The 25295-nt window shown below is 51.4% G+C and overlaps 1 protein-coding gene across 1 annotated transcript; it reads right to left on the minus strand.

Annotated features, from left to right (window-relative positions):
• Positions 1-6604: 6604 nt before the first annotated feature.
• ASB13 (ankyrin repeat and SOCS box containing 13) lies at positions 6605-18697 on the minus strand. The gene is made up of 6 exons (XM_082281051.1): positions 18614-18697; positions 15565-15752; positions 14616-14766; positions 12355-12489; positions 9551-9742; positions 6605-7921 (listed from the first exon to the last, which is right to left on the minus strand). The coding sequence occupies exons 1-6, from the start codon at positions 18654-18656 to the stop codon at positions 7794-7796; spliced, it is 837 nt and encodes a 278-aa protein (XP_082137177.1). The 5' UTR covers positions 18657-18697; the 3' UTR covers positions 6605-7793.
• Positions 18698-25295: the final 6598 nt, after the last annotated feature.

A 25295-nucleotide genomic window follows, 5' to 3' on the forward strand; every position in this document is an offset into this window, starting at 1 on the left:
CCTGGAATGGGACCTTGGGATCATCCGATGTGGGAACTGGGATAGGAATCACCTGGGATGGATCCTGGAATGGATCATCTGGTGTGGAAAAGGGGTGGGGATGTCCTGGGGGAACATCCCTGTGTGGGATCTGGGGTAGGGAGCACCTGGGATGGGATCTGGAACATCATCCAGGATGGGATCTGGGAGGGGACCACGTGGAATGGCAGACGAGGGATCCCCTGGCATGGAGCACGGGGAATCAGCTGGGGTGGGACCTGGGGTGGGTTTAGGGTGGGACGTGTGGATCACCTGGCTTGGGATGGGACCTGGGGGGATCTCTTGGAATGCAACTCGAGGGGAAATCTCCTGGATCCAGCCTGTGGCAGCTGATCCCACCTCCACCACTGCCAATCTCCCACCGCTTTCCCATGGATTTTCCAACAACAAATCCACCGAGGGCTCCAGCGCCCCCCAAACCCAGGGGTCCAACTCTGCCCCCATTGCTCCCCTTTCCCTGCTCACCTGGACACCGTTTTTCCCCTAAAATGGAATTTTTAAGGAGAAAAGCAGCTCAGGAGCCCCCCAGCAGCCCCCATCGGAGATGTTTCAGCTCCAGTCCTGTGGAATCCATCCCAAATTCTCCTCATTCCCTTTAATTTTAGCAGCCCGGGATATTTCAACAACGAGGCTTTGCAAACACTCAAATTAAACGTGGGGGAAACAAGGCCGAGACCTCCCGAGGTTTTCCCAAAGGATTTTTTCCCGGTTTCCCCATTTTTCCCCCTTCCAGGCCCTCTGGATGCGTGGCTCTCTGCCCCCTCCCGGCAATACCTCTGCCCTTAGGCAAACATGACGTCGTGCCTGGGAAATGTCTCCGGGAAGAGGAGGCCCCTCCACATCCAGCTGCCAGAAAAAAGTCTGGAAAAACGGCTCTGGAAGCGGGATTGATCCAGGTTGGTGGCGGGAGGGCTTGGGGAGGCCGTGAGTGGAGCTGGGTTGGGAAATCCAGGCAGGTTCTGCACGGGGGGGGGGAATAAAAACAAAGCCCAAAACTTCATTCCCAAACTCGTTTTTCCAATGTTTACTTCGGAAAAAAAAAGGTTCCGTTTCCCGGGGTGGGGGGGGGTTGAACCTGTTTTAAAGGGATTTTTCTCCCCGGTTTTCCACTTTCGGGTTCTTTGTGAAAGGAGGAATTCCTGCCCGCGGGAGAAATTTAAAACCCCACACAAATCACCCCAAAACCGGGCACGGGGAAATGTGGGAAGCGCTGTCCAGGGATGGCCAAAATGATGGAGAACGGAAAAATTCAAGTCCAACATTGAGGCTGAGGCTGATGGGGAAGAGCACTGGGGGGAAATCCCTGATTTTGGGACTGGAGGGGTTGGGTTTGTCCCCAAATTCATTTGGTTTTGGCTTTAATCCCTCTGTTCCACATGGAATTCTGGGGATGAGGAGAGGGAACAGCAGGACAGGGAGAGGGGGGTGGGCGGGAGAAGGAGAGGGCAATAAAGGAGAGCAGGAGATGGAGACAAGGGAGGGACAAGAGGGAGCAGGAATTGGGCACAGGAAGAACCGGGAGAGGGGGGAAAAACATGGAATAAACGGGAGCAGGAGATGGGAAAAAGCTGGATCGGGAGAATGGAGCAGTGGGACAAGGAAAAGGGGGAGCAGGAGAAGGGGATAAGGACGAGACTTCGAGCTGGGGCGAAATGGGAACAGGAGAAAAACGGGACTAAAAAAGAGGACCTGAAAAAAGCTGGAGATGGGAACAAGTGTGAGCAGGAGCAGGGATCAACGGGAGCAGGGGACAAGGAAAAGTGGGAGCAGGAGAAGGGAGCAGGGGACACGGACAAGGCTTTGAGCTGAGACGATCCCAGAGCCCCTGCGAGGGGGCTCCTCCCCAGCCCCTCCATCCCCCTTTTCCCGGCATTCCCGAGGCTCAGGGTGAATCCCAAGGGATTTTGCGGAGGCTCCTCCCGGGAACCCCCAGCCTCCACATTCCAAAAAGCTCCTCTCCCCTTCCACCGCCCAGGGCCTTCCCAAACTCGGCTCACCACAATCCCGAGGGAATCAATCCCGAGGGGATCAATCCCGAGGGAATTCGGAGCGTAATCCAACCTGGGACTGGATTTCCAATCCAAGCAGGGATTTCCAACATCCCGGGATGGGCAGAGGTGGCTCCAGCCCGGCCGGAAGGGGATTGAACTGGAAAAGGAGTTTGGAGATGCCGGGAGAGGTTTGGGGACACCTGGAAGGATCCCGAACCCCGCAGCTTCCACAGGGCGGTGAGCACGGGCCCGCAGGGGACGAATTCCCCCTAAAAGCCTCTCCATCCCAAAATTCCCCCAACCCAAAAAGTCGGGAATTCCCCGCAGGGGTTAAGTGCAACCGGAGCCGCTCGGCTTTCCCGGAGCTGGAGCTGTCAGGAATTGGGACAAATGGGAAATTAACGGGATCGCGAGCTGAGCCCCGGCGCATCCGCGTGCTGCCAGCCGCATCCCGATGGGAATTTGGGAATGTTTTCCCTCTTTTCTCCGCCGGGATGGGCGGGAGGACGCGGCTGCTGCTCCGTGAGACACCCCCGGGGATAAAGAATGAAAAATTCCCCCGCATTCCCAGCTCCGCCGTTTGGGATCCCGGCGCTTTCCGCTTTTTCTCGATTCCTGAAATTCCCGCTTTGGTCCAAACTGATCCCAAATCAGCTCCAGAAAGGAGAAATCCCCCCCAAAAAAAGAGCCCAGGCAGAGCTGAAAAGAGGAAACAACAATTCTGCATCCCCTCCATCCCCGTTTTTCCCAGTTTTCAGCCCATCCATGGAAGCACAGCCTGCCCTGTGCTCCCCTTCTCGCTATCCCGCTCCTTTCCCGCAATTCCCGTTTTTCTCCTTAAAAATGCGCCTCCCCTGAGCCGAGATCAGAGGGAATTCCATTATCCCAGACAGATCTGGCAATTCCAAGTCTCTTCGCGGGGGAGGATTGAAGGCTGGACGCGGGAATTGAGCCCTCTGGAAGTGATTTGTTGTTCCCAAAGAAAAAAAAAAAAATCCCAAATTCCCGAATCCAGGTTTGGCGGGGCCGGAGTTTGCGGACTGAGGAGCTTTGCTGGGATCAAAGGGAATTTTGGCTCCCAAGGATTCGCGATTCCCGCCCGCGGGAAACCGCCCGGGCTTCTTTTGGGGAGCAGAGTTTTCCAAGTTTTTCCAGGATTTCTGTTTCTCCGGGATGAGCGGCGCTGCTGCCGACCCCGCAGGATGAAGAATTCCCGCTCCCCCGGGAGCTTTGGATGCTTTTCCCGGGGGAAGCAGCTCCGCCAAGCGGCGCCGCGGCGGAAAGAAGCTCCCGCATCCCAATCCTGCGGATTCCTGAGGAATTTTTCCACAATCCCACCCAAAAAAGCCACGGGAGGCTCTTCTGGGATAAGGACTCGGGGAGCAGTTGGAGAGGATTGGAAAGCATTCCTTAGGAAGAGAGGGATTGTCCCGTTTTTCCAGCTGGGTTTGGAGTTTCGGGAAGCTCGGGAAGGGGAGGGATAAAAGCAGGAATGGCCCCGTGGGATTTGGGATGGATCCGCACCGGGATTTGGGAAAAATGAGCGAAGGAATTGTCCCAAAAAATGGGCGCGGCCCAATCCAGTTTATTATTCCCATTATTCCAGCTGCTTCCGGCATTCCCAGAAATCCCAAAACCCTTTACAGCTCCAGCCAGGAACGACCCCCATCCCTGTGATCCCAGAGTGATTTGGGATCCTCCAAGGTTTTTATCCCAAAACTTGGATCCAGATGATCCTGAAAATCCAGGGAAGATCCCTAAGAATTCCAGCGGGGATCGAATGAACTGGGAACGGTGACGGGACACGGAGCAGCTCCAAGGCGGCCTCCGGGATGCAACGACCGGAATTATTCCCGGAAATTCATGGATCAGGAGGGGCCACAAGCCAGATGTGAATGAAACGTTATTCCCAGTTTGCCGAGCTGGAATTCCAGCAGGGACGGTGCCCTGATCCCTCTGGATGCCTGGATTGAGCCGGAATTCCCCGAATGGATGGGAAATAAATTCCCAAACTTTGGGATCTCCCAGAAATCCCCCAAAACCCAGGGAAAATAAAGGAGCCCCCCACGGAATTGGGGGATTTTGTTACGGATTGTCCAAGGAATCTCTGGGCTTCTCCACGGGAAACTTGGACTCCAGAATTCCCAACTTTTACCAGGATAGGCAGGGTTGGAAAAACAACCTGAAAATGGGATTTGGGATCCCTAAAAAGGGAATTTGATCCTTAAAAGGGGATTTGGGATCATTAAAAACAGATATGGGATCCCTAAAAAGGGAATTTGGGATCTCTACGAAGGGATTTGAGATTCCTAAAAGGAATTTGGATCCTTAAAAAAGGATTTGGGATCACTAAAAGGGATTTGGGATCCCTAAAGAGGGAATTTGGGATCATTAAAAAGGGATTTGGGATCCCTAAAACCGAATTTGGATCCCTGAAAAGGATTTGGGATCACTAAAAGGGATTTTGATCCTTAAAAAGGTATTTGGGATCTCCAGAAAGGATTTGGGATCCCTCAAAGGGATTTGGGATCATTGAATGGAATTTGGATCCCTAAAAAGGGATTTGGGACCTCTAAGAAGGGATTCAGGATCATTTAAAAGGGAATCTGGGATCCCTAAAATGGGATTTGGGATTCCTAGTAAAGGGAATTTTGATCCTTAAAAAGGCAATTTGGGATCCTTAAAAAGGGATTTGGGATCTCTAAGGAGGGATCTGGGAGCCCTAAAGGGGAATGTGATCCTTAAAGGGGGATTTGGGATCCTTAAAAAGGGAATTTGAATCCCTAAAAGGGAATTTGGGATCCTTAAAAAGGGATTTGGGATCTCTAAGAAGGGAATTTGGATCCCTAAAAAGGGTACCTGGGAGCCCTAAAAGGGATTTGGGATCCCTAAAACCAGATTTGGTTCCCTAAAAAGGGAATTTGGGGTCTCTAAAAGGGATTTGGGATCCTTAAAAGGGAATCTGGATCATGAAAAGGGATTCTGATTGCTGAAAAGGGAATTTGATCCTTCAAAGGGATTTGGGATCCCTAAAACCAGGAGGTTTCCCAGACTATGCCAAGGCTTTTCCCAACCTCTCCTCACCAGGAAGGAGCAGAGCTTTGGGAATCTCTTCCCGCCCGATCCGAGCCCTGGGATGACCCCAAAAGGTCCCTCCTGACCCCAAACGGCTCCGCTGCAGCTTTTTCCCGGCCAAAAATCCCATAAAAATTCCCGGGAACGCCGCCGGAATTCCGGGAGCAGCACGGCAGCATTCGGGAATTTGGTTTTGCATCCAGCTCCAAAGTGGGCACCAAAAAACCCCAATAAAGGGGGGGGGGCGATGCAATTAAAAGTGAAATGAATTAAAAATTCATTAAAAATCAATTCTAAAGTCAAAATTAAAAATCGATTAAAAATCGATTAAAAATCAATTCAAAATTAATTCAAAATTAATTCAAAATTAATTCAAAATTAATTCAAAATGAATTTTAAAAATTAATTCAAAATTAATTCAAATTTAATTCACAAATATAAATTCATTCAAATTTAATTCAAAATTAATTAAAAACTAATTTAAAATAAAAAATAATTCCAAATTCATGCAAAATTTCAAATAATTTAAACGCAATTAAAATTCATTCAAAATTTTAAATTATTAAAAATCAATTCCAAATGAATTCAAAATTGATTCAAAATTTAAAATCAATTAAAAATGAGTTAAAAATTAATTTTAAATTAATTCAAAATGAATTCAAAATTTCATATTAATTAAAAATCCATTTAAAATCAATTCAAAATAAATTCAAAATTAAAAATTTTAAATTAATTTAAAATTAATTAAAAGTCAATTAAAATCAATTAAAAATTAATCCAAATTTCAAAATTAATTCAAAATAAATTAGGAATTAGTTCAAAATTAATTCAAACTTAATTCAAAATTAATTCACAATTACTTTAAAATTCAAAATTAAAAATCAATTCAAAATCAATTCAAAATCAATTAAATATTAATTAAAATTAATTTAAAATTTAAAATTAATTAAAAATTAATTCAAATTAATTCAAACAATTCAAAATCAATTAAAAATCAATTTTAAATAAATGAAAAATCAATTAAAATTAATTACAAAAAATCAATTAAAAATCAATTTTAAATAAATGAAAAATCAATTAAAATTAATTACAAAAAAACAATTAAAAATCAATTACAAACTCCGACTGGAAGCCCCACCGGGCGCCTTCAGCACCAGCTCAGCATTCCCAGCCTGGATTCCCTTCATTCCATGATTTTGGGGGAATTTCTCCTCTCCGCACTCCCCGGGGCCATTGGGGAGCTCCAGGATTCCCGGGATTCCCGGGAACGGCTCCTCCAGAACGCAGGAAAATCCAGCTCCAAAACGCGGGAAATTCCAGCTCCGGAACGTGGGAAATTCCAGCTCTGGAACGTGGAAAATTCCAGCTCTGGAACGTGGGAAGTTCCAGCTCCGGAACGTGGGAAGTTCCAGCTCTGGAACACGGGAAATTCCAGCTCTGGAATGCAGAAAATTCCAGCTCCGGAACGTGGGAAGTTCCAGCTCCAGAACGTGGGGAATTCCAGCTCCGGAACGCGGGGAATTCCAGCTCTGGAATGCGGGGAATTCCATCTCCAGAACGTGGGGAATTCCAGCTCCAGAACGTGGGGAATTCCAGCTCCGTTGCTGGGCTCGGAACGTCCGAGGACAAAGCTCTGGCGGCGCCCCCGGAATTCCAGCCGGGATTCGGGGCTGGCTCCCGATCCCGGCCTCGGGAGAGGCTCCGAAGGGGAAAAAAACCCAGCCCGAAATTCCCAGATCCTGAGGCAGAGCCCGCTCCTGCGGCTTCCCGGCGTCCCAGGGGATCCCAGGGCAGCGGGAGAGGAACTCCGGGATCGGGAGAGCGCCGGGATGCGGGAATGGGACGGGGATCCCCGGCTCCTCCTCACGCCAAAGGCTCCGGCCGCTCCCGGGAAAGCGGCGCCGCCAGCGCGCCCCGAGCTCATTAACGGGGGCAGTTAATTGGCCCTGGAGCCGCCGGAGCCAGCCCGGAGCTCGGGAGGCGCGGAGTCACTGGATCCAAGGATTTCCCAGCCCAACCCCTCTGCAGCCGGCACAGCCGGATGTTCTGGATCCTTCCGGGATGGGTCATTCCAGGCTGGACAATTCCAGGCTGGATCATTCCAAGCCAGACCATTCCAGGCCGGCTGTCCCGGACCTTTCCAGGCCGCACATTCCAACCCGCATCATTCCACACTGGCTGTCCTGGCTCATCCCAGGCCAGATCATTCCAAGCTGGGCCATTCCAAGCCGGATCATTCCAGGCCAGATCCTTTCAGGCTGGATCATTCCCAACCCACATCATTCCAACCCAGACCATTCCAGGCCGGATTATTCCCAGCTGGTTCATTCTAGGCTGGATAATTCCAGGTTGGATCATTCCCATCCATCTCATTCCAACCCAGACCATTCCAGACTGCATCCTCCAAAAGGAGATGGATGATCCACGCCCCAGAACGATCCCGTTCCCACCCCCTGGCTGGATCCCACCGAGCAAATCAGGGAAAACTCAGGAAGGCGAATCCCAAGGAGCACTGGGAGAGCCGAAAAATTCCAGGAGATTCCCAGCAAGGCGCGGAAAAGCGGAATTGCTGCCCCCCAAATCCCGTTGACAGCGGGATGGGATGGCCAGGGATCGGCGGGGTGGGAGGTGGGGCGGGAGCAGGGATCCGCCCAGATTCCCGGCACGTTCCGGGGCCGCTCCTTCCCGTCACTCGTAGCACAGGAAGCGGATGAGCCGTGCGGGAATTTCCAGCCGGGAAATCTTCTCCAGCGCCCGCGGCCCCGCGGCGCGACGCACGCTGAGGCGGCACAGCTGGGACAGGCGCAGCGGCGTTCCTGCGGGAAATGGGACGGGAATGGGATCAGGAATGGGATCAGGAATGGGATCGGAATGGGATCGGATGGGATGGGCTGCTCCAGAGCAGGGAATTCCCAGCTGGGGGCGTTCCTGCAAGAAAACAGGATGGGAATGGGATCGGATGGGATGGGCTGCTCCAGAGCAGGAATTCCCAGCTGGGGGCATCCTTGTGGGAAAACAGGACAGGAATGGGATCAGGAATGGGATCGGAATGGGATCGGATGGGATTGGAATGGGATCGGATGGGATGGGCTGCTCCAGAGCAGGGAATTCCCCACTGGGGGCGTCCTTGTGGGAAACCGGGATGGGAATGGGATTGGGATGGGACGGGCTGCTCCAGAGCAGGGAATTCCCAGCTGGGACAGGCACAGCAGCATCCCTGAGGGAAAACAGGATCGGGAATGGGATGGGAATGGGATCAGAAACGGGATCAGAGAGGGCTGAGCTGCTCCAGAGCAGGGAATCCCCAGCTGGGACACACAGAGCAGCGTTCCTGAGGAAAAAGGGGATGGGAATGGGATCAGAATGGGAATGGGATCGGATGGGATTGGAATGGGATCAGAAATGGGATAAAATGCGATGGGAATGGGATTGGACGGGATCAGATGGGATTGGGATGGGATTGGATGGGATCAGATGGGATCAGAGGGATCCCTGAACAGCTGGGCTGCTCCAGAGCACAGAATTCCCAGCTGGGACAGGCTCAGAGGGGTCTGTGCAGGGAAAATGGGATCAGGAACGGGATCAGAGGGGGAGGAGCTGCCCCAGAGCACGGAATTCCCAGCCATAGGAACGAGCCTGGTTCTACCTCCCCAGGCCTGGGTGGGATGCAATTCCCACTGGGAATGGGTTCATCCCGGCTCCCTCCCCTGCCTGGATGGGATTACTGGAGCCAGGGAATCGTTTTGGTTGGAAAAGATCCCCTGGGATGGAATCCGAGCATTCCCGGCCGTCCCCGAGTGCCACATCCAGAGGGAAATCCCTCCGGGAATGGGGACTCTCCCCTGCCCTGGGCATTTCCAAGGCCTGACCGCCTTTTCCACGGAGAAATTTTCCCTAAAATCCAATCCCTGGCCCAGCCTGAGGCCGTTCCCTCTCCTCCTGTCCCCGTTCCCTGGGATCACATCCCAAATTCCCCCAGCTGCTCCCTCCTCTCAGGGAATTCTGGGGATCCAGAAGTTCCCCCGATCCCGCTTTTCTCCATTCCAGGTCTTTTCCCAGCTCCCTCAGCCGCTCCATTCCCAAAAATCCAACAGCACCCCCAGATCACCCACTCGGATCCACCAGGATTATCCCAAACTTCCCGATTTCTGCTGGATTAATCCCCAGCTTCCCAAATCCACACCTGCCCTGGAGCTGCTGGAATTTAAGGATACAGATCCAAAGGGAAACTAAAAATCCAACTGGAATTTGTGTCGGGAAGCAGCTCCAGGGGAATTCCCTGCAGTTGCGTGGAGGGAGCAGGAAACTCCAGAAAATACAAGGACAAGCCTTGGAATATCCAAGGCCGGGATAATCCTTAAAATCCTTCCAATCACACAGATTGGAGAACCCACCCGCGGCGGGAGGCGCCGGAATTCCCGGGATTTGGGGTTTATCCCGCTTACTCTCGTAATATTCCAAGCACTTGGCGGCAGGGCTGCTGCTCCAGGTGTAATCCAACGGCTTCTTCCCGCGGTTATCCCGGGCATAGATATTCCCACCGAATTCCACCAGCAGCTCCACCAGATCCGCGTTCCTCACCTTGGCCGCGTGGTGCAGAGCGGTCTCGTGGAGCTTGGCCGCGTTCACGTTGGCACCTGGAAAACAGGGAAAAATCCGTCTGGGAAGAGCCTGGCTCAGCCTGGGATTGAGGGATGGTTGGATGGGAAAACAGGGAAAAATCCGTCTGGGAAGAGCCTGGCTCAGCCTGGGATTGAGGGATGGTTGGATGGGAAAACGGAAAAATCCATCTGGGAAGAGCTGGGCTCGGCCTGGGATTGAGGGATGGTTGGATGGGAAAACAGGGAAAAATCCATCTGGAAAACAGGGAAAAATCTGTCTGGGAAGAGCCTGGCTCGGCCTGGGATTGAGGGATGGTTGGATGGGAAAACAGGGAAAAATCCATCTGGAAAACAGGGAAAAATCTGTCTGGGAAGAGCCTGGCTCGGCCTGGGATTGAGGGATGGTTGGATGGGAAAACAGGGAAAAATCCATCTGGAAAACAGGGAAAAATCTGTCTGGGAAGAGCCTGGCTGGGACTGGGATTGAGGGATGGTTGGATGGGAAAACAGGGAAAAATCCGTCTGGGAAGAGCTGGGCTCGGCCTGGGATTGAGGGATGGTTGGATGGGAAAACAGGGAAAAATCCATCTGGAAAACAGGGAAAAATCTGTCTGGGAAGAGCTGGGCTCGGCCTGGGATTGAGGGATGGTTGGATGGGAAAACAGGGAAAAATCCATCTGGAAAACAGGGAAAAATCTGTCTGGGAAGAGCCTGGCTCAGCCTGGGATTGAGGGATGGTTGGATGGAAAAACAGGGAAAAATCCATCTGGGAAACAGGGAAAAATCCATCTGGGAAGAGCCTGGCTTGGCCTGGGATTGAGGCATGGTTGGATGGGAAAACAGGGAAAAATCCATCTGGAAAACAGGGAAAAATCTGTCTGGGAAGAGCCTGGCTCAGCCTGGGATTGAGGCATGGTTGGATGGAAAAACAGGGAAAAATCCATCTGGAAAACAGGGAAAAATCTGTCTGGGAAGAGCCTGGCTCAGCCTGGGATTGAGGGATGGTTGGATGGGAAAACAGGGAAAAATCCATCTGGAAAACAGGGAAAAATCTGTCTGGGAAGAGCCTGGCTCAGCCTGGGATTGAGGCATGGTTGGATGGAAAAACAGGGAAAAATCCATCTGGAAAACAGGGAAAAATCTGTCTGGGAAGAGCCTGGCTTGGCCTGGGATTGAGGGATGGTTGGATGGGAAAGAAGGGAAAAATCCATCTGGAAAACAGGGAAAAATCTGTCTGGGAAGAGCCTGGCTCGGCCTGGGATTGAGGGATGGTTGGATGGGAAAACAGGGAAAAATCCATCCAGGAAAATCCTGGCTTGCCCTGGAATCAAGGAATGGTTTGATGGGAAAACGGGGAAAAATCCATCTGGGAAAAGCTGGGCTCGGCCTAAAATGAAGGAATGGTTTGATGGGAACACCGGGAAAAATCCATCCAGGAACAGCTGGGCTCGGCCCGGAATTGAGGAATGGTTTGATGGGAAAACAGGGAAAAGGAAAATTCCATCCTGGAAAATGCCGGCTCACCCAAAATGAAGGAATGGTTTGATGGGAACACCGGGAAAAATCCATCTGGGAAAAGCCGGCTCATCTTGAAATTAAGGAATGGTTTGATGGGAGGGGAAAACAGTGGGAAAACGTGAGGGAGTCTCCCAAAAATCCCAGGAAAAGGCTGGGATCTGAGCACTCCCGGATTTGCTTGGCCGATTTGACATTTCTGGAGGGATTTCAATCCCAGTTTTTGGGTGGGAATCGCTTCCTGCAAAGCCATTCCCAGCCCTCTCCATGGGATATTCCCACTCCAGGCAGGGAGAACGGTGAATTATTCCCACAGCAATTCCCGTGGGATATTCCAGCTCAGCCAGAGCTGGGATCTGTTTCTGTTCCAGATATTTTTCCAAGTTTTTTGTAAGTTTTAAGGAAAAAACTCCTTCCCTGCTCCCAAAAAAAAAGCTGGAATTTGATCACCCGCCTTTTCCAGCAGAGCTGGGAGAGGCAGAACTCAAATTTTTTTAGGGATGCGTGGCCAAGCTGAGCTTAATTAGCTCCATGAATTAATTGGAATGAAGGAGAAAGTGGAATTTTTAGGCAATTCCTGGGTGCCCCAGATTGGGAATCCCAGCAGGTGGAAGCCAGGAATTCACATGGAATTTCTCCATAATTAATGTTCCCATAATGAATCAATTAATCCATCCTCAGCCCTGGGCTGAGTCTCCTCCAGGGCAAGGGAAGGACAAGTGAAATTCCCAGGAAAACCAGAGGAAAAGTGGGATGTGAGACCCGGATCTGGCCGAGCGCAGCAGGAAATGGGGGGATTTCCACAGATTTTGGTCTGTGAAAGGGAATGGGAATCATGGAATGGTTGGACCGGGACCTTCACAGTTTTCCAGCTCCACGGGCAGGGACAATTCCCACTATCCCAGCTGGCTCTGAGGCCACTTCCAAGACCGGAATTCCACAACCCCAGGACAAGATCCAAGCATGGAATCCCCTCGCTGGAAAACCCCAGCTTTTCCCCCCCCCCCACCCCTTCAGCTTCGAGGGAATTCTGCAGGGTGGGGGGGGGAGAGAGGGGGGGAGGTGCTTCCCAGGGTGATTCCTGAGGGATTCCCGGGGTGATTCCCGAGGGATTCCTGGCGGGATGGCCGTACCTGCCTGGAGCAGCAGCTTGGCACAGTGCAGGTGCTGCCGGGCACAGGCCACGTGCAGCGGCGTCCCAAAGTGGCAGTCGTGAGCCTCCAGGTTGGCACCGACGTCGATGAGGAGCTGCACGCACTCGGAGCTGCCTGCGGCACGGAGAGGAGCGGGAATGCCGGTGGAAAAGGGGGGATCGGAGTTAAAACGGGCAAAACCGGAGTCGAAATGGGGGAAATCCCAGTGGAAACGGGGGAAATCGGAGTTAAAATGGGGGAAATCCCAGTGGAAATGGGGGAAATCGGAGTTAAAATGGGGGAAATCCCAGTGGAAATGGGGGAAATCCCAGTGGAAACGGGGAAATTGGAGTTAAAATGGGGAAAATCCCCATTAGAGCAGGGAAATCCTGGTTAGGGCGGGGAAATCTCGGTGGAAACGGGAAAATCTGAGTTGAAATGGGGGAAATCGGAATTAAAATGGGGGAAATCCCAGTTAAAGCAGGGGAATCGGAGTTGAAATGGGGAAAATCCCAGTTAAAATGGGAGAAATCCCAGTTAAAATGGGCAAAATCCCAGTGGAAACGGGGGAAATCGGAGTTAAAATGGGGAAAATCCCAGTTAGAGCAGGGAAATCCTCGTTAGAGCAGGAGAATCCCGGTGGAAATGGGGAAAATCAGAGTTAAAATGGGGAAAATCCCAGTGGAAATGGGGGAAATCCCAGTAGAAACGGGGGAAATCAGAATTAAAATGGGGAAAATCCCAATTAAAGCAGGGGAATCGGAGTTAGAGGGGGAATCCTGGTTGGAGCGGGAGAATCGGGAGTTGAAATGGGGAAAATCGGAGTTGAAATGGGGGAAATCCCTGATAAATGGGGAAATCCCAGTTAAAACGGGAGAAATCCCAGTTATAATGGGAGAAATCAGAATTAAAATGGGGAAAATCCCAATTAGAGCAGGGAAATCCTCATTAGAGTGGGGGAATCCCGGTGGAAATGGGAAAATCGGAGTTAAAATGGGGAAAATCCCAGTTAAAATGGGGGAAATCAGAATTAAAATGGGGAAAATCACAGTTAAAGCGGGGGAATCAGAGTTGAAATGGGGAAAATCCCAGTTAAAATGGGGGAAATTCCAGTTAAAATGGGGGAAATCCCAGTGGAAACGGGGGAAATCGGAGTTAAAATGGGGAAAATCACAGTTAGAGCAGGGAAATTCTCATTAGAGCAGGAGAATCCCGGTGGAAATGGGGAAAATCAGAGTTAAAATGGGGAAAATCCCAGTGGAAATGGGGGAAATCCCAGTAGAAACGGGGGAAATCAGAATTAAAATGGGGAAAATCCCAATTAAAGCAGGGGAATCGGAGTTAGAGGGGGAATCCTGGTTGGAGCGGGAGAATCGGGAGTTGAAATGGGGAAAATCGGAGTTGAAATGGGGGAAATCCCTGATAAATGGGGAAATCCCAGTTAAAATGGGAGAAATCCCAGTTAAAATGGGGGAAAACAGAATTAAAATGGGGAAAATCCCAATTAGAGCAGGGAAATCCTGGTTAGAGTGGGGGAATCCCGGTGGAAATGGGAAAATCGGAGTTAAAATGGGGAAAATCCCAGTTAAAATGGGGGAAATCAGAATTAAAATGGGGAAAATCCCAGTTAAAGCAGGGGAATCAGAGTTGAAATGGGGGAAATCCCAGTTAAAATGGGGGAAATTCCAGTTAAAATGGGCAAAATCCCAGCGGAAACAGGGGAAATCGGAGTTAAAATGGGGAAAATCCCAATTAGAGCAGGGAAATCCTGGTTAGAGCAGGAGAATCCCGGTGGAAATGTGGAAAATTGGAGTTAAAATGGGGAAAATCCCAGTTAAAATGGGAAATCTGAGTTAAAACAGGGAAAATCCAAGTTGAAATGGGGGAAATCCGAGTTAAAATGGGAAAATCCGAGTTAAAATGGGAAAATCCGAGTTAAAACAGGGAATTCCAAGTTGAAACCGGGAAAATCCAAGTTCAAACAGGAAAATCCGAGTTCAAACAGGAAAATCTGAGTTCAAACTGGGAAAATCCGAGTTCAACCAGGGAAAAAAACCTCTGCCATCTCCCACAAAACCTCTGGAAATTCCCCTAAACCCTCTGACATACCCACAAAACCCCCCTCCACCTCCTTCCCTACCACCCCCCCCGGGAACGCCGGCAGCGCCCGCACGATTCCCACCCAAACGAAGCCACGTGGGGCTTTCTCCCCGCGCTCCGAGGGGCGGCTATCCATGGAAAAGCTGGGATTTGGGATTTACCATTCATGCAGGCCTCGTGCAGGGGCGAGGCCGTGAACAGCGGGGGGTTCACTCGGGCGCCGTGCGACAGCAGCACCCGCACGCACTCGGCGCTGCCCGAGGAGCAGGCATCGCACAGCGGCGTGCTGCCGTCGATGTTCCGGGCATCCACCTGCGGGAAAAGCCGGGAAAACCTCGCCTGGGATTCACGGCATCGTGGAACGGTGGGAATGTTACAGTCGGGAAGGGATTTCTGAACGTCATCGTGGAGTTCGGGTGAAGTCAGCATTGCCCCGTGTCCCCAGGTGCCACATCCACAGGGATTTGGAATTCCTTCGTGGATGGCGACTCCACCTCTGCCCTGGGCAGCCCATTCCAATGCTTTCCAACCTTTTCCATGGAGGAATTTTCCCTAAAATCCAGCCTGCCCCTCCCCTGGCCCAGCCTGAGGCCGTTCCCTCTCTCCTGTCCCTGTTCCCTTCGAGCAGAGCCCGACCCCCCCGGCTGCCCCCTCCTGTCAGGGGCTTGTGCAGAGCCACAAGGTCCCCCCGGAGCCTCCTTTGCTCCAGGCTGAGCCCCTTTCCCAGCTCCCTCAGCCACTCCAGCCCTTTCCCAGCTCCCTCAGGAATTCTCCAGCCCTTTCCCAGCTCCCTCAGCCACTCCTGGGGCTCCAACCCCTTTCCCAGCTCCCTCAGGAATTCTCCAGCCCTTTCCCAGCTCCCTCAGCCACTCCAGCCCTTTCCCAGTTCCCTCAGGAATTCTCCAGCCCCTTTCTCCCTTCCCTGGACGTGCTCCAGCCCCTCCAGATCTTTCCTGGAGTGACAACCCACAACTTGGCCATCAGGGCAAATCTACCCAGAGCCTCCCCCCGATTTTAGCTCTGCAGCTGACGGCGTAACCCCGACCCCACCAACAGCTTCCAAACAGCAATCCAGAGGAATTCCCGGCTGGATCAGAGGCGGATGCACACCTGGGCCCCCGCATCCAGCAGCAGCTTGACGCACTGGGCCTGGCCCCTGAGGCTGGCCTCGTGCAGGGGGGTGATGGAGTCGTAGGTGACGGCGTTGACGCAGGCGCCGCTCTCGATGAGCTGCTGCAGCTGCAGGAGCTCCCCTCTGCGGGCGGCCTCGTGCACCGGCGTGCGGTCGGCCCAGAAAGCTGGAAAAGAGGGGGGGGAAAAAAACATCCAGGAGTTCACAAAGAAAATCAAGGATATGGAAAAATGGGGATTTGGTATCCTGCGGGTTGGGTAACGCGAAGGAATTTCTGGCTGGGAGGGGTTGGAATGGAATTCCTGGAGATGTGGTTGCTGTTCCATGCCTGGAATTGTCGCAGGACAGGTTGGGTGGGGCTTGGAGCAGTCTGGGATAGTGGGAAGGTGTTGGAATGAGATGGGTTTCCAACCCTTTCAACCCAAATTATTCCATGAATCTATGGAGCTCTGGATTCCTGCAGGAGCATGGGATGGCTGGAAGGAGAGGGAACTGGGATCACGGATCATCCCAGCCCACCCCAAAAATACCTTCCCAAACTCTGGATTCATGGAGAAGCATGGAATGGCTGGGAGAGGGAACTGGGATTGAGGAGCATCCCACCTCAAAAACACCTTCCCAAAAAGTCCATGGAGCTTGGAAAAATGAGTTCCCACCTCTGCTGGACACCTGGCACAGGCCAAGGCCGGTTGGTCACCATTAGGTGCCAACCCTCAGGGGGGTTTTGCTGCTGAGGCAGCGGTGAGCAAAACCAGCCCCGAGGGTTCATGAATCCTCTCCATAAAAATAAAGGGAATTCTGAGTCCCAGTGTTTTCACAGCACAGGATGTGCGGGGTTTTTCCTTGGCTTGTTGGATCCTCGTTCCTTGGCCAATCTCCTGGGCAGGAGGGTTCTCCTTGCCTGGATTTCCTCGTGGTTTATGGCAGGAGAAGCAAATCCAAACGAGGATGGAGAGTTCAGAGCCCCTTCCAGGACCCGAAGGGGCTCCAGAAGAGCTGCAGAGGGACTGGGGCCAAGGCCTGGAGGGCCAGGAGGCAGGGAATGGCTTCCCAGTGCCAGAGGGCAGGGCTGGATGGGAGATTGGGAATTGGGAATTGCTGGCTGGGAGGGTGGGCAGGGGCTGGAATGGAATTCCCAGAGCAGCTGGGGCTGCCCCTGGATCCCTGGAAGTGTCCAAGGCCAGGCTGGACATTGGGGCTGGGAACACCCTGGGATAGTGGAAGGTTCCCTGCCCATGGAATTGGATGGGATTGGGATGGGATTTGAGGTCTTTTCCAACCCAACCCATCCTGGGATTTCAGGAAGCTGCCTCGTGGCACCTTTCTGGCCCATTCCCATGGGATAACAGCAGCTGGAGCAATCCCTGCCTCACGGATCCGAACTTCCCTGCCACGGGCAGCTGCCCCTGACTTCCATCTGCTCCAAGATCCTCTGGAGCTCCTGGCACCCCCAGATGTGACCAGGACAGAGCAAATCTGTGCAGGTCCAGGTCAGGGATGGCTCCAAGGGCAGAGCTGATCCCAAATTCCCCGTTCTGCAGGAAGGACACGGACACACCATCCAGACCCTGCTGGCCCTCGGTGCTGATGTCCAGGCCAAGGATGGGAAGGGCTCCTCGGGGTTTACGTCAGGAGAAGCAAATCCAAATGAGGATGGAGAGCTCCGAGCCCCTTGCAGGGCCTAAAGGGGCTCCAGGAGAGCTGCAGAGGGACTGGGGCCAAGGCTTGGAGGGACAGGAGGCAGGGAATGGCTTCCCAGTGCCAGAGGGCAGGGCTGGATGGGAGATTGGGAATTGGGAATTGCTGGCTGGGAGGGTGGGCAGGGGCTGGAATTCCCAGAGCAGCTGTGGCTGCTCCATCCTTGAGAGTATCCAAGGCCAGGCTGGAGCAAGCTGGGACAGTGGGAGGTGTCCCTGTACACGGCAGGGATTTGGAATGACATCCACATCCCGGGCTTTTGGAGGAGGAGGGAAGCTGCAGCCGGGGCCAGAATTCCTAATCCTGCGACACCGCTCCGGCTCCGCTGAAGGACAGGCAGGGAATCAGGGATGGCTCCGGCCGCCGGCAGGGACCGGCCCTGCCCCGCCCCGGGAAGCGGCCGCAGCTCGGGGACACGAGCCCGCAGCGGCTCCGGCCCTGCCGGGGTCACCCGGGCGGGATCGGGACACCCAAGGTGGGCACATCCCCTCTCCCCCAGCCCCACACCAGCGCCCGTGGGAATTGCGGGAGGAACGGGGATCGTTCCCCGCGCCCTGAGGCGGTCCCAAGAGCATCCTCTCATTCCTGTCCTTGCGAGAGCCCGTTCGCCCCCTAAATCGCCCTGCAAGCCCCCAAACCGTCCGCAAAGCCCCAAAACCCACCCTCTAACCCCCAAAACCGCTCTTTAACCCCCAAAAGCATTCCGGCAAGCGCTAAAACCATCCTGAAAGCTCCAAAACCACCTTTCAACCCCCAAATCCACCCTGCAACGCCCGAACCCGTCCTGAAAGCCCCAAGCCTACTGTGCAAGCCCGAAATCCCTCCTGCAAGCCCCAAAACCACTCTGCAACACCCAGAACCATCCTGAAAGCCCCAAACCTACTCTGCAACCCCCAAAACGACCCCGCAACCCCCAAAACCATTCCGCAACACCCAAAGCCACTCTGCAACACCCAGAACCATCCTGAAAGCCCCAAACCTACTCTGCAACCCCCAAATCCCTCCTGCAAGCCCCAAAACCACCCCGCAACCCCCAAACACATCCTGAAAGCCCCAAACCCACCTTGCAACGCCCAAACCCATCCTGAAATCTCCAAGACCACCTTGCAACCCCCCAAAACCATCCTGAAAGCCCCAAGAACACCTTGCAAGCCCCAAACGCATCCCGCAAGCCGCCCAAGCCCACCTCGCAAACCCCCCGAACCCGACGCTACGAGCAGCCCCCGTCTCTTCCCGGCGCGGCTCCGCTGCCCAGCTCCTTTCCCGGATTTCCCCCCGAGGTGTCCCCGGCTCATCCCGACCCCACAGCCCCACGCCGGCCCCACACACCGATGTCGCCCCGCAAAGAGCCGCTGCCGCCGGGGCTCTCCATGGCCCGGCCCCGCGCAGCCGCCGCCTCCGGCCCGGTGCCGCTCCGCCTCCCGCGCGCGGGGCCTCCCGGGGCTCCTCCCAGGGCTCCCCCGCCGCGGGGCACGCCGGGAGTTGTAGTGCGGGGCCGGGGACACCGGGATGGGGGAACGGGGAGGGGGTACTGGGGGTACTGGGATGGGGAACAGCCGTACTGGGGGCACTGGTGGGGGCGGGGAGGGGGAGATAGGGGTACTGGGATGGGGAACAGCCGTACTGGGGGCTGTTCAGGTACAGGGGGTACTGCAGGTACTGGTGCGTGTGGGGAGGGGATACTGGGGGCACTGGTATGTGGAGGAAGGGGGTACTGGGGGTACTGGTTGGTGCGGGTTAGGGGGTAATGGGGACACTGGTGGATGTAGGGAAGGAGGAGTGGGGACACTGGTATGGGGTGCAGGGGGTACTGGTGGGTGCAGGGAGAGGGGACTGGGGGTACTGGTGTGTGTGGGGAGGAGGTACTGGGGACACTGGTGTGTGTCCATAAGGGCACTGGGAGTACTGGTATGGGGTGCAGGAGGTACTGGGGGTACTGGGGGTACTGGTATGGGGTGCAGGAGGTACTGGGGGTACTGGGGGTACTGGTATGGGGTGCAGGAGGTACTGGGGGTACTGGGGGTACTGGTATGGGGTGCAGGGGTCCTCTCTCTTCAAGGAGAGCTGCTCCTCCAAGAAGAGATCCTGCAGGATTCCTGCATTTTTACATTTTTTTAGGAAATTCCGATTTCGAGGGAGAAAATAAGAAGTCAAATTCTGTTGCTTCTATTCTGCAGTGACTTCACTCCTAGCACAGAAATCCACCCTGTCCTTGTTCCCTGCTTGGATGGAAAAATCCGTGTTTTCCAGCAGTGGGCATTTTTCCTCCCGAAAATACCCATTTTGGAGAAAAATACCCATTCTGGAAAAAAATATCCATTTTGGAAAAAAATATCCAGTTTGGAGCAACTCAATTTTCCCACTGCAGGAAGATGAAATGACCCAAATCCAGCAGGAAACTCCAGGTCAGCACAAGGATGGACAGGATAGGAAAATCAGTGGAAATCATTCCATAAAAACTTCGAATTGTCCCACCCTGCCAAGTGAGACAGTTGGAGGATTTTTCCAGGATGAAATCTCTCAGAAAGGGAGATTTTCTAGAGGAATTGGGGCTGCTCCATGCCTGGAATTGTCCAAGGTGAGGTTGGAGCAACCTGGGATAGCGGAAGGCGTCCATGCCCTTGGAACTGGATGAGCTTTAAGGTCCCTTCCCACCCAAACCATTCCATGATTCCAGGATTTTTGCCGGGATCAGACCTTTTGGAAAGAGCTCGTATCTCCTGGCTCCAGCTGTAGCTGGTAAAGAGCAAGAATTCCTGGCAAGAATTCATATTTCCACTCAATATTTGGAGATCCACGTCGCGAAATTCCGGCCGAAGAAAATTAACAAAATAATGAAAATTATTTTGAAGAACGATTTAGTAAAAAAAAATGGGGGAGGGAAAACGGCAAAAACGATGGGAAAAAATTAATCATCTGCTCCCTGCTGAAAACATCCAGACATTTCCTCACTTTCTTGTCACCTTTGAGGCATTTCCTGAGGATTCCATGGGGTTTTCCCCGTTGTGAAAACACCATTCCTCTAAGCTGGGTTTAGTCCGAGCCTTTGGGCGGGGGTGGTTTAACTTTAGGCCTGACTCAAAACCCACCAGAACTGTTCTCAGATGTGTGGCACTGAGCAGCACAAGGAAGCTGCAAGGTGCCAAAATGGCCAAAAAGGAAAACCCAACCCAAAAATAAATGGAAGCAGAAGGGAAAAATCTTCACTGGGTTTGACTGGGATGAGAGCGGTGCAGGAAGGCAGCAGGAGAAACACCAAAGATGCTCCTTCATGGGGCGTTTTGGAGGAGTTTCACCCTTTTTTGGAAGATTTTCACTTTTTAGGGGGAAGATTTTGGCTTTTAAAAAAATGAATTTCACTTTCGTGGGCAGATTTTCACATTTTTTTAAAGATTTTTCACACTTTTATTGAAGATTTTCACTTTTGGGGGGAAGATTTTTCACTTGTTATGGAAGATTTTCACACTATACTGAAGAGTTTTGCATTTTTTTAAAGATTTTTCACTTTTTTGGGGAAGATTTTCCTTTTCTTTAAAGAGGTTTTCACTTTTTTTTTTTAGAAGATCTTAATTTTTAAAAAGATTTTCCATTTTTTTAAAGGTTTTTCACTTTTTGGGGAAGACTTTCATTTTTTTTTTTAAGATTTTAATTTTTTTAAGATTTTCACTTTTTAAAAAGATTTTCACACTTTTATTGAAGCTTTCCAATTTTTTTTTGGAAGATTTTCACATTTTTTAAAAAATTTCAGTTTTCTTAAGATTTTCAATTTTTAAAAAAAGATTTTCACTTTTTGGGAAGATTTTCACAGTTTTTGGGAAGATTTTCACATTTTTTGGAAGATGTTGATTTTTTTTAAGATTGTCACTTTTTTCCAAGATTTTCACACTTTTATTGAAGATTTTCACTTTTTCTGGAAGATTTTCACTTTTTTTGGAAGATTTTAATTTTTTTTAATGATTTTCAGTTTTTTTAAAGGTGTTTCACTTTTTCTGGAAAATCTTCCCCTTTTTTGGGAAGATTTTCCCTTTTTTGGGGAAGATTTTCACATTTTTAAAAAGATTTTCAATTTTTTTTAAGGTTTTCACTTAAAAAAAAAAGATTGTCACTTTTTTTGGAAGATTCTGATTTTTTTTAAGATTTTCAATTTTTTTAAAGGTTTTCATGCTTTTTGGGGAAGATTTTCCCTTTTTCTGGAAGATTTTCACCTTTTTTTAAGATTTTTGCTTCTTTTTGGAAGATTTTCACTCTTTTTTTGACAGATGTGACAAAATTCAAGGGGAAATAAAATAAAATCCATCAAAATTTCCTTGTCTTGCTGCAAGATTTCAGAGATTAAGGGAGTTTTTCTTGAGCTGAGGGAAAAATGGGGCGAGACACCTTTAGGGGGTGACACCCACCTTGAGAGTGGTGTGGAACGAAGCTGAAATTTGGGTCCAAAAGTCCAGATTTTGCATTTTAGGCTTTTTTTCCCTGCAGTTTGGTTTGACAAGCAGAGCATAAATGGGGGGAGCAAACCTCTCTCTGTCCACCTGGGTTAAAACAGGAGGGTCCAAAGCCCTTCTCGAGCACCCAGAAATCTTTGCATCCATTTTTTCACAGTGGGAAGGCGACAATTCTGCCAAGAACTCCACAGCTTTTCCAGGCTCAGGAGCAGCAGCAGCCAAAGATAAGGAGATCAGAGGAAGCCCCAAGTTCTCTGGGCTCACTTTCCCTTTCAGCCAAGGTCCTCAGGCAGAGTTTTCCCAGCCAAAGGGCTCTAAACTCGAGCTCATGAGCAGGAGAGGAAGAGGATCCTCCAGGAAACCACTGATTTTGGAGAAAGTTGGAGAATCCAGTCTGGGAAAGCCTTGCTGCCAAACTGGAATAATGGCTTCAAAAATTCATGGAAGAGACAGAAATCATATGATCACAAACCTGTGGAAATCAAGGAAAAAAACCAACCCAATCTCTCACGTCACAAATGATGTGTGAGGATGGTGAGGCCTTGGGATAGGATTCCCAGAGAAGCTGTGGCTGCTCCATCCCTGGAAGCGTCCAAGGCCAGGTTGGAGCAACCTGGGATAGTGGAAGGTGTCCCTGCCCATGGAAGGACTCCTGGAACACGGAACTGGGAGATGTTGAAGGTCTCTTCCCACCCAAACCGTTCCATGATCATAAGGAAATAGGAGAAAAGCAGAGAAACTCAGCATTCCCAGGAATTCCTGGGATTCACCCAGGGCAGGGAAAAGGATCCTCTGCGGTGTTTGTGTTTTCACACTGGGCTCCTGGCACTGCCCCACACAGCCAAAAACAAGCTCAGATTTCATGATTTGCTTTACCCTGACATCATCCAGCAGGACAGCTGCCCTCAGGAAATGCTGCCGCCGCCTCCCACTCAACTCTTTTTTCTTTCACGGACAGAATCTGCAGGGATCACTCGTTTTCTTTCTGTTGGTTTTCTGAATAAAAGAGGAAATAAAACTCCAAATGACTTCTTTAATTCCGACTTAAGTAGGCTAGAGCCTTGTGAGTCAAGGTTTCAAAGAAGCCAAAGTAGAGCCTTGCCAGGAAGCGGGTGCCCACCACAGTGACATCATGGGCTTGCCTTGTCACCACCCAAAAAAGTCATGAGGCACCAAAGAGGGACAGAGAAACTCCGCTTAGAAATGGGCTTCGACCTCCAGAGGCTCCAGTTCCCCTCCCCAGCAAAGTTAACAGAATCATGGATTGTGGAAAAGACCTTTAGGATGATCCAGTCCAAACATCGGGATCAATGAGGACAAAATCCCTTCGAATTCTTTGCTTTTCTAAGCACTGAAAAAGGAAACGCGGAATTCTACGTTTCCTCACCACAAGTAATTCCCAGCACTAAAATACTTGGATTTCATCGGGACAGTGATTGAATGATCCCACTGGAGGTGGACATTTGGATGTTCTGACTGTGGATCTGCTCCAGAACCTCAGAGACCTCCTCACATCTCTTAGGTCAAGGCACAGGGCTGTTGATTTTCCCCCTTTCAAAGGGCATCTGGGAACATATTTCTGTCTCAGTGAGAATTCCAGGTTTTTATCTGCCAGCAGGAGCTAGAAGAATCCATGGATCTGGCAAATTGGAGACACACTGCTGGGAAATTTTTTGCCATAAATGGTGCCCTGCCCCAAAAAAAGCCACTTTTTCTTCCCCCCCACCTTCATTTTTCACCAGGCAGCAGCACTTTGCACTTTCCATTGCTGCTGTAGCAAATTCTTAGGATGGGTGAAATATCCGTGAGGGCACGTTCCTGACTTATTTGGGTAATAAGTGACTCATAAATGAGTTGTCCCATCGTTGTTCCTTCTCCTTTTTTAGCTCGTTTGCCAATCTTTCCTGCAAGGCTCAGCAGAGCTAAACCAAATCCTGGGCACTGAGCACTGAGACCCTCAAATCCCGGCAAGGATCGGGAAGCAGCTTCCCCATAAATTTATTACGGATCTCGTTGCCAAAAGCACCTGGAATCCCAAGTGGAATCCCCTCCAAGACTCACTGCTCAGCCAAACACAACCTTTGCCCCAGCGTTCGGTACGGGGTGTTCCTACAGCCTCTTGTGTAAGAGGTTGGGCAAGTCCAGATCTCCCTGTTCCCTGCTCCAAAGTCGATTGCAACATTCGCCATTTGATGCCTTTTTGGTGTTTCTGAGCCCAGCCTGGTGAACCCTAAAAATGATCATCTGCTCCTACTGTTCCATGTAGAGTTCACTGATACTGGGATGAGGCAACTCAGAACCATCAAAAGGGACTTTCATGATCCCCTCAGCCCCTTCCTTTGGCTCGACCCTCATGGCATTCCCCCAGATTTCTTTATCCATTCTGGCCCCTTCCCTCCTCTCCTCACCCCATTTCTGTGGCACTCACCCTTATTCCCTCAGTCTTCTGCTCTGAGCCCATCCCTCACCTCAGGGCCTTCCCCAGAGCTCTGTTTTGGATCTTTTCTCATTCCCTCACATCATTCCTTAAACCCCTTCCTTCACCTCAGTCCTTCCCCCTCAGTGTATTTCCTCAGCTCCTCATTTTGGATCTTCCCTCAGTCCCTGTTCCCTCATTCCTTCTTTTCCTCACCCCCTCACATCATTCCCTGAGTCCCTTCCCTCACCTCAGTCCTTCCCTCTCAGTGCATTCCCTCAGTCTCCCCCAAAACCCCTTCCCTGATCCCCTCAGCCCCTTCCCTCAGGGCCTTTCCCCAGATTTCTTTATCCATTCTTGCCCCTTCCCTCATCTCCTCACCCCATTTTTGTGTCACTCACCTCAGAGCTTCCCTTCAACCCTGACCCCCATCCCTGCTCCCCATACCCCCTTGTCCCCCATGGACATGGGTTGGGATACCCCTGCAGTCCCTCACGGGGTGGCTCCAGGCCACACACCCACAGGGAAATGGATGTTTAAGCACAAAAAGAATATAAATAATCCAGTTTTTCTGTAGCACCTGGAATCTGCCCAGATCAGCCCAGCAAGGAGACAGTTTGTCCTTGAGGAGTTGTGGGAAGAGCTGAAGTCAGGTATGGCGGGGCTGAGGGGATCAGGGAAAGGATTGAGGAGGAAGGACTGAGGTGAGGGAAGGGGCTCTGGCCATGGTGGGAACTGTGAGGGGATAAGGAAAGGAATTTTGGGACTGAGGGAAGGCCTAAACCAAGGAGTGAAGGAAAATACTGAGGGGGAAGGACTGAGGTGAGGGAATGGCCTCAAGGAATGATGTGAGGGATGAAGGGAATGAGGAAATGGGTTTGTGGGACTGAGGGAAGATCCAAAACAAGGGTGAGATGGTCAGGGAGGGAATTGGGGGAGATTGAGGGAAGATCCAAAAGAGGGAAAACGCTGAAAGGGAAGAACTGAGGTCAGAAAAGGTCTCTCGCCATGATGTGAGGGGATGAGGGAAGGGGCAGTGGGAAGAGCTCAAGTCAGGCATGGAAGGGCTGAGGTGATCAAGGAGGAGGTCGAGACAGGACTGGGGCAAGATCCACACCAAGAGCAAACACTGATGGCCGAGCCAGGAGTTCAC

Source organism: Coloeus monedula, assembly GCF_965178545.1.
Source record: "Coloeus monedula genome assembly, chromosome: 4".
In the NCBI taxonomy this organism is placed as follows: domain Eukaryota; kingdom Metazoa; phylum Chordata; class Aves; order Passeriformes; family Corvidae; genus Coloeus; species Coloeus monedula.

Coding starts and splice junctions, on each gene's coding strand:
- ASB13 (XM_082281051.1), bottom strand. CDS start 18,656: ATGGAGAGCCCCGGCGGCAGCGGCTCTTTGCGGGGCGACATCG. Junction 15,753..18,613: donor CTCTTTGCGGGGCGACATCG/GTGTGTGGGGCC, acceptor CCTCTTTTCCAG/CTTTCTGGGCCGACCGCACG. Junction 14,767..15,564: donor TGCTGGATGCGGGGGCCCAG/GTGTGCATCCGC, acceptor CTTTTCCCGCAG/GTGGATGCCCGGAACATCGA.